Below are 18251 nucleotides of genomic sequence, written 5' to 3'. Positions count from 1 at the left end.
GCAACCTGAACAAACATTCAAACTGAAATCTACAGTTAATTTATTTTATGTCGCTCTTGACATTGGAAATGTCCCCGGCATCACCAACATTGAATGGACTCTTTTGCTCTTGCAAAACCTGATGCCTCAATTTTTTTTTAATTGAGAATGTATGGGCGAGAACCAGTGATACGAATACACATTCTGGACCAGATGTTTCAAATTACTATTGAAGAAAAAGGTATGTTTTCGTTAATGCACGACAGTGTTTTTCCATTTAAATAAATTTGTAATAAATGACATTACTTTATGATTCCTATCTTCGAATTAAAAAGTAAAAATTTTTTACTATATCTTTTTCGTATTAAAAATAAGATAATTTTAGACAAAATTATCTTATGTTATTAAATTATGTAATTAAATTATGTTAACATTTTATGATATATTTCAATTTTATAAAAATACTACATCTGTATTCTAAATTTTTTCGAGACCCAATTTAACTTCGTATAACTGTTTCTGAAATATCATATAATGAGCAGTATTTTATTCCGTAGTCGTAATAAAATAAAAAACTCTTAGCCCTTGAATCGATATCGACTCCAGAACATAACCTCGGTTTCAAGAAATAAAGCGAAAAAAATTGGAGGACGACGACGAGGACGTTCTCACGAATTCAGAATGTGAAACTGGTTAGATAAAAATCTATTATATGTTTTTATATTAAGCATTATTAATACTGAGCCATAGTTATAGTTTATCTCATGGCAATAAACACTGTAAAATATGAGCATAACTAACTCGGTCACAATACATTATATTTTGCTAATTTTTCAGTGCTAATTATAACTAATCAGGAAATTAATTTACATATTTGTAAAAGACTATAGATCTAATAATTTAATATAAGACAATTTCTTGCAAGGTTTGAAGCATTATTCTGGCAAGCCGTGTTTTACTTTACGCTCTAATTGATTGTCAAGGAAATTCGTATTAATATATATCGATGCAAAAAACATTGAATATGACGAATTAAAATTAAAACAAATCTAAGGCCCGGTTTCACCAACTCGAGTTAATTTAGGCATCGATAGGTTAACTTTCAGAGTTACAACTGAGGTTTTAAAAATATGATGTATGTATGTATGACAGTTTTATGTACGATAGTTGCAACTCTGAAAGTTAATTTACCGATTAGATAAGCTCGCGTTGATAAAACCGGAACTGAAATATTTTTTCTTGTACTTAATATAATATGAAGTTGTATTAGATTTTGAATAATTATGAAGTAATCAGTTGTTTAATAATTAAACTGATGTTTTTAAGTGTGCCATTTTGATCTAAAACAATTTAAACTATAAACTTCTGGCAATACCACAGACCAACAAACAGGACGAGTTGACCAACAGGATTGTCTTAAAATTTATCAGTGAGCGTGGCAGCCTGATGGTATGCATGGCGGTGAAGTGGGGAAGTTGAATAAAAGATAACGTGCCTCGTGTTCACAGAGGTCAGTTGAAGATTGGAAGGCGGTTACGAATGGTAACTGCGAAGAATATTTGTAAACGTTTACAAAAATTGTGATATCCAAATTGTTCCGTAAAACCAGCTAGAGAATCGGCGATCGATATGCTGCGCCTGTAAGTAATCCCGTTAATTTATTAACATAACTTGTATTTTAGAAACGATTGAATTCTTTGATTAATGATTTTTTTTTTTTGTATAAATGCCACAAACCATAATGGAACAGTTGTACGATATTGCAGTAACAAATTAAAAAAATTGTAATTATAAGAAAAAGATAAATTATTAATATTATATTCTTTTTTAATTATTATACTTACGAATTTTAACTACATAACTTAGATAATTAAAAATTGTTTCTCTATAAAATAGAGTAGATATCACAGTTTTCTTTTTTTACAGAATATATATTTATTTTTAATACAGTTTATTATTTCGCGAGGTAAATGCGATTATTCACTTTCAAATCATTTGTATTATACTCGAGATACCGTGACTAGCATTTACGTTAAATATAGCTCGAAGAACGACGATGACATTCATGATCTAACAAGTTAATATGCCGAACAAGTGTACTTCACGCTTGGACGGGACTTTCAAATTGTTGTTCGACCTAACGCTGTTATTTAGCATTGCAGTACCGAACAATGTCACATCTAAACCTGAATTTATCGATATAAGTTTTTTAACATTTTAAATTCTTATATTAACATCTTAGTTCTGAATAAAAAATAAAATATATTTCTCAGTGAGAACCATGAGATTAATAATTTAATTTTTTCACACTTTGAGAAACAAAGCATTTTAATTAAATATAAAAATAAACTTTATACGTATAAATTATTTCTTTGATAAAATTATCTCAATTATTTTTAGTTATTGATTATTATATTTATTAATGTAATGTTTTTAATTTTATTTTGTTAAATAATAAAGATCGAAATATCTCGTTAATAATATATAGTATGTAACTGATAAGTTAAACATTTCTGACGAAACGGAATAGTTATCATTAAGAAAATATTTTTAGACATTTTATATCACAACTAAAATATTTCGTCTGTTTATAATTGGTATCTAATCATTCTCGATTTAGAATTTAACGACTAAATTCTTTGTTTTTTAATAACAATTACTAATAAAGTACACTTGTGTAATTAGAATCTTAGTAGCAGCAGTTGTAACTCTGGTGACGGCCAAACCAGCGACGGAAAATGTAGTGACAGATCTCAGTAAAAATTCGCAGACTGGTAATAATCTTTTGAAAAACGCTAAAAAACTCCTGAAGCGTATCGATGCGCAATCTGCAGAATGGAGTAACAAGCAGAGTATCTCCGAATGGAATTATGCGTCAAATCTGACGGATGAAAATCTGGCAGAAAAGTTGCAAGTATCCGCTGAAGCGGCACGCGCTTCCAAACAGATAGCTGCAGAAGTGAATGCTTTCCCTTGGCAAAATTTGGAAGATGAGTCTCTCAAGAGACAGTTCAAAAAACTTGGCGTACTTGGCACCGCAGCTCTTCCTGAAGAGGTGAGATAAATGAAAATCTTAATTTATTAGATGAAATTAACATTTCTAGGCAAGTATTTATTCATTAAAATCACAATTATATTAAGTGAGATTATTTATCGTGTGATTGTAGAGTTACAAAGAACTCGAAACAACTATCAGTCAGATGGAGAACATCTACAGTACTGCAAAGATTTGCGATTACAAAAATAAGAACAAATGCGACCTCGCACTTGAGCCAGAAATCACCGAGACGTTGATACGTAGTCGCGATCCTGAGGAGTTGAAGCATGTGTGGGTAGAGTGGAGAAGAGCGTCGGGCGAAAAAGTGAAGTCTTTATACCCCAAGTATGTCGAATTAGCTAACACCGCGGCAAGACTTAATAATTTCTCTGACTACGCAGCGTATTGGATGAAAGATTACGAAGCCGATGATTTCGCTGATCAAATTGGTAAGATTATCAATAACATTATTCATATACGATAAAACATTGACGCGATAAAATTTTTACAGAGACCCAATGGCAGAAATTGAAGCCATTGTATTTACAATTGCACGCTTATGTACGGCGCGAGCTTAGGAAGAAATACGGCGAAGATGTTGTTTCCAAAGACGGTCCGATCCCAGCGCATCTATTAGGTAATGCCTGGGCACAAACATGGTCTAATATTGCAGACTTTACCGTGCCGTTCCCAGGCAAGCAGTTGCCAGATGTTAGTGTCACTTTAGTTGAACAAGGCAAGTTTATATTTCAGTTTTTTCAAACTGTTGTAAAATTAATTAATTTTTTTTATTTTTTATTTTTTATTTTTTTTTTAATTAATTTATTTAATTGATTTTCTACATTTGCATCTAATATTATAATATCTCGTAATTTTTTATGCAGGATATAATGCAACAAGTATGTTCCGCCTCGCTGAGAACTTCTTTACGTCGATTAACTTGACTGCCATGCCGGACACATTCTGGGAGAGATCGATTCTGACGAAACAGGAAGGTGTAGATATGATTTGTCACGCAAGCGCTTGGGACTTCTACGATGGCAAAGATTTCAGAATTAAGCAATGCACGCGCGTTAACATGGAGGATCTTCTGACAGCACATCATGAAATGGGTCACATAGAGTATTATCTGCAGTATAAAGATCAACCTACAGTTTTCAAGGAAGGCGCGAATCCAGGTTTTCACGAAGCGGTCGGTGATGTTATCTCTCTCAGTGTATCTACTCCTAGTCATCTCAAAAAGATCGGTTTATTGAAAGATGACTCGACTGACCACGAAGCACTTCTTAATCATCTTTACGAAAAAGGTCTTGACAAAATCGTTTTCTTACCATTCGCTTATATGATGGATCGATGGCGTTGGAACGTATTTCAAGGAAAAGTGACGCCTGACAACTACAACTGTAACTGGTTAGCTTTAAACAAAAATTTATTTTTTGTATTTTTTTTCTGAGTATTATTATAGTATTTCTCGAATAAAAATTTAATTAGTTAAATTTTCAAACAGTTAAGATATTTTAGACAAGTTATATTTTTTATTTTATTTTAAGGTGGACGCTTGCTGAAGAGTATCAAGGTATCGAACCTCCCGTGGATAGATCGGAAGAAGATTTCGATCCCGGTGCGAAATATCACATAATTGCGGACGTTGAATATATAAGATACTACGTAAGCTTTGTGATACAATTCCAATTCCATAAAGCATTGTGCACTGAAGCAAAGGAATACGATCCGAAAAATCCCAATGCCAAATTATTAAGTCAGTGCGATATTTATAACAACAAAGACGCCGGAAATTTGTTAAAGTAAGTTTAATACGTGACAATATTATGACTCGAATCAGTGATCATAATTAGACGTTGATCGTATTTGTATTAGATCTATGCTGGAACTGGGTTCTTCAAAACCTTGGCCAGATGCGATGGAGAAAATCTCAGGTCAAAGGAAAATGGATGCTGCTGGACTTTTGGAATACTTTAAGCCTTTGACTGATTGGTTGACTGAAGAAAATAAAAAAACTAATGAATATATTGGATGGAAGCCCAGCAAAAAACGTACGTATCATAAATACGAATAAAATATTTCGTGAAATTTTTATTACATTCCAATTTTTTATATTATTACGTATAGAATAAAAGTGAGAGACGTTCTAACATCGCAATTAAGATACAATATTTTAATCTCTTTTTCATTTTAGATTGTGTACAGACAAGAGCAGAGATTGTAAATTAAACTACAAATGAGCTTTCGGAATAACAATCCTCATTAATAAAAATAAATAGAAACTATTTCGAGACAAACGTTAAACATTCAGTTTTGATGCAATAAATCTAATATAAAAAAATTATTTCACAGTTATATCAACGCCGCTAATTCGGGTAGTGAACAAATGTTCGTGACGGATTAATTTGGTTTCAAGTTTTTTTTTTTAATAAACAGTGCATTTTATCTTTTAATATTGTTTTCTATTTTGCTTTGCCACGTCCTCTTCCGCGTTTCTTAGCAGGTTCACCATTTTTTTTCGTCGACGAAGCAGCTTTACTTGTACCAGCAGTAACAGGTTTCTTTGCCTAAAATGCATTATAATTATATTGTTTTCGAATATCTGATGTAGTTTATATGAAATCACACAAATAATGTTTAATGCTACCTTGATCATCTTATCAAACTCGATATCATCTGTTTCTCCTTCATCATCTGCTTCTTCTATAATATCGTTATCTTGTACAGATTTTTTCTTCGCTGTAGCAGTGCTGTTAATTGCGTATGGCAGCATAGGAGATTTTTTTTGGTATGCTCGCGTAAATGCTGCTTTTACCTAATATAATACAATGATTTAAATTCGTAACACTACAATAATTATTTATTTATATTTACTAAATACTATAAAGTGCATACTTTGTGAACATTATTTATTATTTGATTAAATAATAAAAAATTATTAAATGTAAAGCAATTTTTTTAAACGTACGTAGAGGAAACAAGAGTAAAATAAGCGTGCAAAGCTTACGCTTTGTAATGCCTGTTATAAAAAAATTAAGTCAACCGAAGTAATGATAAGAGTTAATTAATTCTTCGAATATGAATAATGTGCTCATCAAATTCAATTCGACCTAGTACAGTTTTTTAAAAATAGAATTAATATTGTACGTACTTTACTATCAAGTTTAGTTGTAGGGTCATACATTCCTGGCCAAAGAGAAATTTCTATTGCTGAATCCAAGTCTTCCCTAAGAAAAGGTTAAATTTTAATATATATGTTTATACTTGTAATTATTTAATATAAATTAAATATAAACCTGGTTAAATAATATTGTCCCATGATACTTATCGCTGCATCTATACCATCCACACCATTATTTATCAAAGGGTTCACAATAGAGTTTCGAATATGAACTAGATAATCCATATTTAGAGCTTCTTTACTCGCACCCGTGGCTAATCGTGTGTGCGTGGTTAACTCTTGCATTAATCTAGAAATAATAGCAAATAAAATGCTGTTAGTAAAAATTGATATAATTACAAAGTATTATAATAAAATATATAAAAGTCAATATACAATAATTAATACCGATTAAATCTCATTGCTTTTGAATTTCGTCCAAACCAGCTTGGGAATCGTATCAATCCATCAGACCATCCCGGCATTTCATTAGCTGGTATAACAAACGAGAAACATGCATGCATTGAAAGTAGACTCCACATCATATTAGTTCTTATCATTTTCTCGATGAGGTCTCCTGTAGATATACTATCAGCCGCATTGGCGATTCTTTCTAGTCTTTCAAGACTGCAAATATAACACAATCTATTATTTTTTGATCTTAGTATAAAAATAATTATATACTTACGGTGACACTTGTGATAATCTGATATCTAGATAATTTTCTTGTATAAAAAGAGGTGTTATATTGTAATCGTTGAAATATAAATTAATTTTATCGTTCAAACTCATATTTTTTTGTTCTTTCGCATTGAATGCTACTTTTGTGACATCAAATGGGCCAATCTTGAAATTTTTATTTGAATGCTTTTTGTCAGTCGCCTGCACGTGAGATATTTGATTGCCAAGAAACTCCAAATGATTTATTACTTGTCGAATATCGTAATTTGTTGACTCGATTAAACGATCAAGATCCTCCGTCGAAAGATTGATGTTCTCTTTAAAGCACAAAGACTTCATAGAACTCTGTAAAGAAAAAAAAATAAGATAAAATTACATAAAATAAATTAGAAAAATTGATACTCGAATAAGATTCTATAAAGTATACCCTAATTTGTTCCACTCTGAGTTTTGGATATTTTAGATCGTAGCTGTGTGTAGAAATGGTTTTAACTTTCGTGTTAAATCGATCATTACATATACATATAATTGGTACTTCCGTGTTTTTTATTAAACTAACTAATTCCTGTAAACCACCGCGATCTTCATTACCAGCCATACCATCGACTTCATCCATTAACAGCACATGTTTGTTCGTAATTTTTTGTTTGGTACCTATAATATATTACATGAAATAATAGTAAAATTCTTTCAAAATTTTATATATCCACCTGTGACATAATCTTTCATTGTAGTATTAGACAATAATCCTGAGACTGCATCTTTTAAAAGTGATTTATTTCGTGTGTCAGAAGCGTTAAATTCCACAAGATCATATCCTAATTCTTTGCAAACAACTTGCACTGTTGTAGTTTTACCAACACCCGGTGGACCAGACAACAAAGCAGCTTTAAAACTTTGTCCATGCGTTTGCTTGCTAGCTTTAAAATAAAAATTAAATTTATTGGATTAATATTCTTATTTTATTTTTAATATTATTTGGTAAAATAGTAATCACAAAATAACTTACTGCCACTTTGAACTTTAGGATCCTGACGATTTTTATGCCAATCACGTAACCATACGTACAAGTTGTGTGCACAACTTTTATCTCCTTGTTGACCTATAATCTGTTTCATAGTCTTAGGTCTATACTTCTCTACTAACGGTTCAGATCCAATGCTTGTACTTATCTAAAAAATATATATATAATAATGAGTTTAATAATATTTTTTATCATTTTATTTTCATTCCACGAATGCAGATACGTCAAATCAATGTTGGATCGAAAAAAAAGCCACGTTAATAACACAGATTAGTTGATCGATTAGATTAAAATAAATAAAAGCGATCAGAATTAATAAGATACTACGATTAAGAGTTCGTCCAGCGAGTATCCACGATCTTACAATATTTAAATTTACCTTCTCTACACTGCTCGTTTTTAAATCTGGTTTTACTGGCGATAATTTTTTAATTTTTGCTGGTGAAGATGGTGACATTTTTATCTTTTCAGATGAATTTAATGATGCTTTAATTTTACTTGGTGATGACAATTCATCGCTCTCAGATTTGTTTGATATTTTTTTCGTATTTAACTTTGTTTTTGCAGGTTTAATAGCTATAGCTTTGCCTTCTGGTCTTATACGAATCATTTCGAGAAGATCATCCTCAGATATTTGTTTAATGCCTAATGTTTTTGCCTAAAAATTTATTCCAAGTAAATAAAACATAAAAAAATGTGCAACAATGTATACGTAATCGCGTAAAAAACATACTTTTGTCAACTTAACTGGGCCAGCCTCATCTCCCACTATAACATAATTTACTTTGTTTGATACTGTATTTACAGTTCGTCCGCCATATTTATGTATTAAATCTTCAGCTTCATTCCTCTCTAAAGAATCTAAAACACCGGTAATCAAGAAATTTACTCCAACTAAACAATTTTCCGCGCCCTAAAAATTAAGAATAAATTAAAAATTTTATCAAACAATCACCATATTAATTTTGTAATTAATTCTAAATAATTTTGTAAAAGTTCTCACTGTAGGAATTTTTTTTGAACCAGGATTTCTGGCGCCGCCTCTTTGAAGATATTTTTCGTACATTATAGCACGTTGTTTTTTCTTTTCGTTTCTTTCATCAAATAAATCTAATTTGGGTTTCTTTCTTGGTGATCTCCTTATATCTTTGTCTTCTTCCGATGCAGAGGTAGATGTTAAATTATTCAAGTTGCCAGATTCATTATGCTTATCGATTATATATAAATCTTCGTTAGAGTTATCTTTCTTGTTTTTATGTAATTTTTGTTTCGAAGGAGAATTTGCAACTTTTGAAAGTACATTATTTTTATTACAAGGTATATTTACCTCTTCAAATTTTATTTTAACGGTTTCATTATTGGACTTTTTCAAACGCATGTCATTTTTCTTGCTTTCATTAAAGTCTACATCTGTAAATATATTATTATCAAATTTATGTCACAAAAATTAATTTAAATATACATAATAAATTAAAAATAAATATACCTGTCTTAGCTACACGTGTTTTAGAAATATCTTTATTTTTAGGTTTCTTTTTATCTTGCACTACAGGATCTTGAATTGTGTCCAATTGTTTAAGAACAGCATCAAAATCTTCATCATAATGAAACTCAGATTCCTATAGATTTCAAAAAAAATTCTAGAAATCTAACAAATATTTCTTAATTGATAATTATTAAATATTTACCACTTTCTGCAACTTTTGATTGACTTTTGTCTCTTCTACTCTTGCTATTGGCTTCTTGCTAAAAAGTTCACTGGATGGTATCTCTATGCGTGGCTTCTCAATCACACTTTTCTTATTTGTCTCACATTGTTTAGAATCTGGTTTATTATTTTCCACAAATATTACTTCATCCTCAGAATCAGACAAAACTGACACTTTTTTTTTCTTTTGTACAACCTGTAAATGATTAATTATCCAAAGTAATATTTTTATAAATTACAAAGAGAACTATACAATACTTATAAAAGATTTATAAAAGAACAATGTACTGTGACAAATAAAATAAAAGTACAGTGATGATAAAAGATAATACTTTGGAGCGCTTTTTAGATGACTTCTGTTCTTCTTCATCCTCATCTGATGAAATAATATGCCGTTTTTGAGGCTTTGAGACAACAGGTTGACCATTCTTCTTTTTAGATGTTGCAGCTGGAGCAAAGTAAGATCTAATATCCTGCAAAAACATGTCCATAAAAATAAAAAAAAATTGTAAAAATATTTTTTCTGTTTGTAAAACTCGTTAGGAAACAAATCGATACACACGTAAGCATAGTTTGTCACAGTTAATCATTTAATAAATTCTCAAGATTATCTAGTAGCATTTTTCGATCTAGAACACTCAAACTCCTCGAGCGAGCGGAGTTGAAATGTCAATTAAATTTAAGTTAAATTTTAAGAAGAAAAGACGTGTGTCAATTTGTTACATATTAAAAATGCTGACAGTATGCTCTAAAAGAAAGGCAGCTATAGCAAAAATAAACACAACGCAGTTAACCTAACATATTTAACCGGAAGTTGGAATTTTTTTTCGTTACACACCTTCGGCATTTTCGCGATTTCTCTATTTCGTTGAATATTCAATCAACCAAGAACAATCGTACTCGTTGTTACATTCGTGTATTAAATGTGAATAAATGTTCGTACGTCGTACAATATAATACAAATCGGCGCGAATTACGTGAATGGTGCAGAATATTGCAAGATTCATTACCAAATCGTACCAAATACACTATATCATGGCTCTATATGGCCAGTGCGGCCACACTGCGTATAATATCTGAACTCTGGAGGGAAATTCGTTCTGTTAGATCCTATCAGATCCTATTACAAAATAAATTTATTCGTAAACTAATGTGCAATAATTTTTTTAGTCACGAAAGTAGCTCTTGAATTTATATGTTATTTCACTATTTATTCATTTAATTTCTTAAATTTTTTGTTTAAATCAAGAATAATCACTTACCGTATAAACACCGTATAAATGTGGAATACTTTTTATAATCACGTCTGTACATTTTTTTTAATTAAAAGTTTAAATAACAAAAGGAAGTGTAAAAGTATAAATTCAATATAAAATATTGAAAATAATAAAAGAAATAAATGTATTTTTAGGTGTATATTAGTATATATTTTGCCATTTATTTTGCCAACAAACTTTCGCACATAAATAATAGAACCTCTTGTTCTATAATATATGCAGGTTACAAGATGAGAAATAGAAACAGGTAACATTTATATATTCATATAACACAATGCCATCTAATATATAAATCAACATTTGATTATCGCGAACTTATTCGAGAAAACGTAAAGTAAAACATAAGAAAACAAATTTTTTTTTTATTTTAAAAAAGCAAGACTTAGATTTTACAGAAAATAATCTCATTATTATCATAGTTTTGCCGATAAAATGTCTTCTTGAGAATAAAATAAACGTTCATTAAACTTAATAAACTTAATAATCTTTAAACATAGTTAAACAAATTGTTTCAACGAGAACTAGTTCTCGAGACAAACACATATGAATTACAAAGAGAATAATAATCTAGTCTGAACTTATATACGCCCACCTAATATATAATAATATACATAGTAACGTAATATGTACATTTGTTGACTTAGGTTTCACCCTTTAAATAACGAAGCAACATATTATTTCATAAAAAAACGAAAACATAAAATGTATGAATATGATCGAAATATCTACGGTATATCACATGTCATGTTGCATCACCAAATAATACAAAGAGAAATTTAACATTTTCATAGTATATTATATGCAGGATGTATAAGATTTACCATGTTAATATTTTGATTTTTTTTTTGCTCATCTTTTCAATGATTTTATCACAATTCATTGGTCGTCCCATGTATATATATATACGCTACAATATGTAATATATCTTTCTAAAAAGGGATACAAGAAGTTAATGGCAATAATTAATTTTCTACAACTCTCATGGTAGCAATTCCTAGTACCCTGGTTGAGCTCATTTAAGATTTTGCTTTGCGCTTTCGTCAAGTACAGAACTTTCCTTAACGACAGTCTTATTACATTTTTTCTGCTTGGAAGACTCGCTCGGTTTCATACGTCCAATCCTGGCTTTATCGTGGGCTCCTTTAATATTCTGTTTATTGCATGTACGCGATACCTTCAGAGATACTTTCACGCTAGTCTCCTCTGTCGTGCAGGATGATTCTCCAACTTCAGGGAGAGGCTTGGAGGTTCTCATAGATGAGATAATTTTCAGTCTTTTTGCGCCGTGCCTTACCGCCGCAGTTTCTTCAGATGAAATACGCGTCTTCATCGAGCTAGTAGTTCCTGTTAACTTCTTGCTGACGCTTAAACGCGGCTCCTCACTGACTGCCGCACTTACATTAGATCTGTTCGATTGATAGCGATCAATTGCCTTCAAAAACGGCTTTGTCTCCACTTCAGACTTAATCGCACATATTATTGCGCTGTTCTCCACGTTGCTGGCACAATGGTTTTTCAACGTGCGACGCGTGAGCGTCTGCCGAGGTTTCTTACCGCTCTTGATTCTTTTCACCGCCGAGTAAAAGGAGGCACCGCGTCGCAGAATACACTTCTTTACTAGATTACCCTCAGTTCTTATGGCATTCCTCGCCCCCGTCATTGCGTCATTTAATCTTGTTTCTAACTCCTTCAAGATACCGCTACTCCGTGGAACATCGTCTTCGTTATCCTGCAAACGAAATGGGCACAATTATAAATTCGCATATTATAGAGATAGAGGTACGTACCGATAACATAAAAATAAACAGATGTGAGAGAGAGATTGATTTTATTTCGATTACCATTGTATTATGATTGCAATTGTACGCAACAGTTATTATATATAACAATTATTAATTATACAAGTAATGACTTACCCCTCGCGGCTAAGCACAACGAATAAAATTGAACACGTGTCATACACTTAAAAAAATCGAAGCGCATCTACATGTATAAAAATTTTAGAGAAAATTATAGTGAGTAAAAATTGCAGATTGCCTAATGCAACTAAAGCTATCTTGCTGATAATATAAATGCATATTATCAAAAAAAATTAATTATTTTTCTATAGAAATAATATTTAGCAAATGAGAAGTATTCGTTGATACATGCTAGAGTGCTGTAAAGTACGTGTGAAAAGCTCGTCATCCATGTGTTTCACTGGTGATTAAAACCTGTGGACGATAGTCTTCGACGTGGAGTTTTCTCTTTGCGTTCTACTACACTATATTGCCCTGTTTCGTTTGCAAACACGGTGCATGCTAAGTTTCGTCAGGATCGATTGGTCAGGATATCCGGGATATCAAATAAAAGTGAGATAAATAAATAATCGCTAAAAAACAGCTGTAAGATTTATTAATACAGGTGAATATGCAAAAGCTCATGTGCAATACATCATAAGATTCCTATACATGTATGCGTAATACGAGCAAAGTTTTGGGATGATTTGAAATTTGCTGCCAAGATCGAGATTTGTTAACTTCATAAATATCTATTTATCTCAATGTAAATAGATTGCACATAGATTACATCTTTTATATATGACAATCTCTAACATTAATAAATTTACAATATTCTTTTAAACAGGTATACTAATAATGGAATTATGCCACAAAATAACATCTTCAATAGTACTCTAATAATTTACATTTTATAAAGTAAACTTTTATATATGTTGTTGAAACGAGTAACATTTAAGTTTGAATTAATAAATTGCCATATCTCACTTCAACAATTCCACCGTTCAGAGATATAACAGTTTAACCATTTATATCTCCACGTCGTGCCCTTCGCTAAAGAAATAGATATAATTAATTATATATAGTCCTCTATGCAATATTAATTTTGTTTCACAACTATTTGCATCTTTTAAAAAGGCGCTACGTAAACTCGATTGTGTGATCGTAAGTGCACTTGCGTACATTATCGGTAAAAAATAGTGTAAAAAAAAAAAATTATTATTTACAAACAAATATTGTTAAGTATCAAACATTAATAAAAGCAATAAGTAACACTTCACTGAGTTAGCCACAATATAAAAAAAGTCAATAGCAAGATATTCGCAACATATCTTATTTAATCGTCTTATCTTTCGTTATCAATAAATATTAAAATTAAAAGATAAGCGTGCATATACTGCATACATAGTGTATAAACATTAAATAAGTCATTTGTAATAAAATATTATAATAAAATTAAAAAGTTACATCCTGTAAACAATTTGAATTATATTCATATATATATAATCAAAATTACATTATCTTGTTTCATGACTTATGTGCAATTAAAAACGTCTTGATATATAAATTTTTAATAAATCAATAATCTAAAAACGTATATATAAAATATTATTGTCTTGTTTATAATTATATCAAATTAATGTACGGAAGACATCGAAAAAAGTTATGTTAAAAAGAGTTTACAATATTTCTTATACGACAATAAAATAAATATTAATATGTAATTATTGTCATAAAATGTTTCAATTTCATATTAAAAAAAAAAAAAAAAACTAAATAATTTCCATATAAATTTAAAAATTTCAATATAATTGGAAATATTATCGGTAAAAAATTTGATTTGTAAATGTACAAAATCTCTCTCCCACTTTCTTAATTATGCACAAATAAATTTGTTGGATTAGGCACTAATTGGTTGCAGTGTTAATGCGAAACAGCATATAAAATTAGTTTGCTGAATAAATGATTATGACAATATACACTGCTTTATGTCAGCATTACAAATATCACTCCCACTATTCACATCAAAATTTACCTTGCGCACTGATTTGCCAGGTGCAGAGAGATTGCTCACGTGTGTTAGTTTCAAATGAGATTTTACTCCTCTTAAAGAGCGATACTGACTATTTGGCAATCGGCTATTGGGATTGTTCCCAGTGAGATCGAGAATGGAAGGACCTAATGCTGCTCCAACCTATATATGATCAGTATTATACATACATAAATTTTTTTTTCAATATTGTCGCATAACAGATTGAAAGAAAAAGTAAAAGTAAAATTATTACCGCTTCAAATACTGCCGGTGTATATTTCGGAGGAACGAACACATGATTCATATTTTTATTCACTCCATCACGAATTCTAGCGGGTATTATATTCACCAAACGGCCTGAGTTATAATTGCATTCCAGAGTATAGCTGCGTATCAAACCAGTCATTTTATACACCGCCACACGTCCCGATCCTTCTCTGGACATACCATCTCGTTTGTCTCTACAAAGATATACGTGTAATTATATAAAACTATACATATAATTTTTAATAACAGTAGGTCACACTTACATAATATACATATTACGTTCTGCAAAATTGCACGACGCAAAATGAAAATGTGGATTATTGATAGACATTAATTTAGGTAGCAGCATACATGTGATAGTATCCTCCGAATCAGTAAAGTGATTTCCATACATAAAAACACCTTTCTTTGAAGCATGACCGTGAAGATCGATATATAAATATAATCCAGAATTATCGGAGGCTTTTGATATTTCACCCATATCAACATTTAATTTATCACTTGTTCTAATTTCTGTGGAGTTATCATTTTTACTTTCTTTAGATAGATCACCGCTTTCATCTATACATGACAAAAGACAAATTATGGAACATTGCAAAATATGTTATTTAAATTTTATTATTCAAACTTAATGTCAATACCAGTAGTTGCACTGTCCAAATGCTCCAACGTCAATAAATGTTTCTTGCTAGTGTCCAAAGTACATCTACTTTTTTCGTCTAACGACATAAATGTTACCTATTAAAAAAATAACGTTATTAAAATACTATCGTAGTTTTATATAACATAAAATATATTATTTAAAGTTTTTCTTAATTTCACTCCAATAAATTTTATTCAGAAATAAATGTTATTAAAGTTAATCCTGTAGGTTTTTGTCATACTTGTTGCAACAGTCTTGTGGTTGTGTCACGTACAGCATTCGCTATTGAAGCAGTCGAATTTATAACGTTTACACTGCTGTCCATAATTTCTAAATTTATATTTAATAAATCGTCAGTTAGTTCACTCGGTAGTTGATAAGAATTGTGATAGTATCTATAAAAAAAGCATGTAAAATTTGCATAACATGCAGATTCTAGAAGTCAAAGTATTATATAATGATAGAAATATAGCTATGTACTTGATTAAATTTCTTGCGGCATATATCGTTGGATGATCTACTTCAGAAGGATTTAGATAAACTCTATTCAAATTTGTTCCTTTAGTATCCATTCGGTAATGTCCTTTGGCAACACCATCTGGATTGAGCATCGGTATCAATTTGAACACATACAGGCGACGTAAATTTATAGCAATCTGATCTTCCCGATTTAATAAAAAATTAAGGAAACCATTTAGAACAAAACTAGATGGTGTTTCACCTGGGTGGACTCTGGCGCTAATAAAAATTACCTAAATACATATAAAATAATATATTTCGTTTGTACTTTTAAGAATTTGATTTGTTATTATTTGTATGCCATTCTATACCTTCTTGTCTTGAAATTTGTAAGGCCTCTCCTCATTTTTTTCAGGAAACATATTATTCAGTCTATCTTCTCTCTCCATTGATATGTTATAATAAGAAGTTATTGTTAATACATCTAATCTACGATCTTCCAGTGATTTTATTGCACATTCTCTATGATAATAGATGTCATCTGCAGACATTACACTCCTTTTTCCCATTCTCATATCGATCCTTCTCAAATAATTTTGTAAATCTGTGTATGAGAATGGATAGGTAAAAGCAAAGTAAGTAATAGCTTTTAAATTTTCAGGAGTGTAATAGAGGAACGATAAAGTGAAATCGTTTCCTTTTTGATCAAGCTGCAATGTTAAATGGTATGCTATATATTCACCAATACAATTATTATTATTACATACGTTTATAATCTTGCTACATTCTTAGATATGCATTCCTATAATTATCTATGCTGCAATTACAGTATATGTAGGTTTTTCGCGAATCCGTTCCCAATGCAAATGTCCTGGCACAATTTTAAAGACTGGACACATCCCTTGACTGAACATCTTGACTTGCTTGTTCATATTGACTATGTTAAATTTTACCAAGACACTCGGCCGACTAGATTTTACACCAAAATAAAACCAAGTTCTATTGTTGTTTTGGAATTGTGTACCATGACAATCGTGTTTAGTCCACAAATTGAATTCATAATCCAAAGTATCTTTAGAGATTGTGCTGTTGGTTGATTTACCTTCAACCTCATAAATATCTAAAAATAGTAAAACCAGATATTGTATTGTTATATAAGAAGTATATCTGCAATCTTTATAGTTCATTGCAATACATTTAGATATATTAGAGATAAAAAAGATCGATTAATCTAATCCAGAAACATACAAAAAAAAAATATTCTGGCGAATAAACACTTAAATTAATGTGCATATATGAATGGTCAGAATCAATAAAAAGCTGCAAGATTGTCACAAAATTAAGAAATAATTACATACCTTTTTCGAAGGTCTCTGGGATCCTCACTGCTTCCACTTTGGCCAGATTGGCAGAATCAAAATTATTAAGGAACACGAAACCACCGCAGGCAATGTTCTCAGCTGTGCTCGCCATGACGCTTCAGAGAATCACGTCCACCACGAAATAAGAACGCACGAAACGTACGTCGACCACGATTATCCGTTCATGTGATATCTTTACGCACTGTCCTCGAAGCGCAAATCGCTCCTTCAGAAGCGATCGCTCTTGTTCGTCGGCATCATCTCGATCCGACGGCTTTCTCGAGCGATCATATGATCTCTATTTACACCTCACGCATCCACACACACTCACAAGAATATGTGTAAATGCTCAGCGGTAACACAGATGCAACACCAACGAGATCACTCATTCCTGGCTGACGTGGGACGCAGTTTCTTCGTCTTTCTTAATAAATCTTCGATCACCGAAAATAACCTGTCACAAAGAACGAGCAGTCCACAATACAATTTATAGTTTTACAGGTTCTATTGCGTTAGAAGTGCGCCTCCCCTCTTCGTCGATCGTTTTACTCTTGCATGAATTGGTTCGATCGCTGGGTAAATTCGACGATTCATCGAACGCGGGTTGCTGAGCGGGAGATGCATATGTACACTAAAAGGTAGATATGGGACATATCATATGGCGTTTCTGCGACTAGCGTATATACGTGACTACCTCTCCCTCGATCCCCTCCTTTGGCCATCGAGTAATTTTCAGTGCGCCGCCGCTATTATCGACGGCTTACTTTTGTTTCGCGCGTTTCTCATAATCCTCATAACGTTGTCTACGATATTGGTGCTATAATTTAATTAATTATGATTCT

At 31.3% G+C, this 18251-nt stretch overlaps 3 protein-coding genes across 3 annotated transcripts; 1 reads left to right on the top strand and 2 right to left on the bottom strand.

The window, feature by feature from the left end:
• Positions 1-1461: 1461 nt before the first annotated feature.
• On the top strand, positions 1462-5472 carry LOC139101768 (angiotensin-converting enzyme-like). Its single transcript, XM_070655171.1, has 8 exons — positions 1462-1619; positions 2665-3034; positions 3147-3465; positions 3528-3752; positions 3901-4426; positions 4567-4821; positions 4895-5070; positions 5214-5472. Exons 1-8 carry the CDS (start codon positions 1609-1611, stop codon positions 5246-5248), a joined length of 1917 nt encoding a protein of 638 aa, XP_070511272.1. The 5' UTR covers positions 1462-1608; the 3' UTR covers positions 5249-5472.
• On the bottom strand, positions 5085-10612 carry Gnf1 (germ line transcription factor 1). The gene is made up of 16 exons (XM_070655165.1): positions 10431-10612; positions 9925-10065; positions 9573-9788; positions 9371-9503; positions 8888-9294; positions 8618-8797; positions 8264-8542; positions 7870-8032; positions 7571-7780; positions 7288-7514; positions 6868-7205; positions 6588-6806; positions 6316-6489; positions 6171-6246; positions 5667-5834; positions 5085-5586 (listed from the first exon to the last, which is right to left on the bottom strand). The coding sequence occupies exons 1-16, from the start codon at positions 10437-10439 to the stop codon at positions 5482-5484; spliced, it is 3045 nt and encodes a 1014-aa protein (XP_070511266.1). The 5' UTR covers positions 10440-10612; the 3' UTR covers positions 5085-5481.
• Positions 10613-11010: 398 nt separating this feature from the next.
• LOC139101765 (cytosolic carboxypeptidase-like protein 5) lies at positions 11011-18212 on the bottom strand. Its single transcript, XM_070655168.1, has 10 exons — positions 17407-18212; positions 16876-17168; positions 16420-16758; positions 16070-16341; positions 15831-15984; positions 15588-15684; positions 15210-15507; positions 14933-15140; positions 14683-14841; positions 11011-12598 (listed from the first exon to the last, which is right to left on the bottom strand). Exons 1-10 carry the CDS (start codon positions 17519-17521, stop codon positions 11882-11884), a joined length of 2652 nt encoding a protein of 883 aa, XP_070511269.1. The 5' UTR covers positions 17522-18212; the 3' UTR covers positions 11011-11881.
• Between the last annotated feature and the right edge of the window lie 39 nt (positions 18213-18251).

This window comes from Cardiocondyla obscurior, linkage group LG04 (genome assembly GCF_019399895.1).
Source record: "Cardiocondyla obscurior isolate alpha-2009 linkage group LG04, Cobs3.1, whole genome shotgun sequence".
Taxonomy (NCBI): Eukaryota; Metazoa; Arthropoda; class Insecta; order Hymenoptera; family Formicidae; genus Cardiocondyla; species Cardiocondyla obscurior.
Note: the sequence above shows the minus strand (reverse complement) of the source record. Positions and strands in the feature narration are given on the sequence as shown.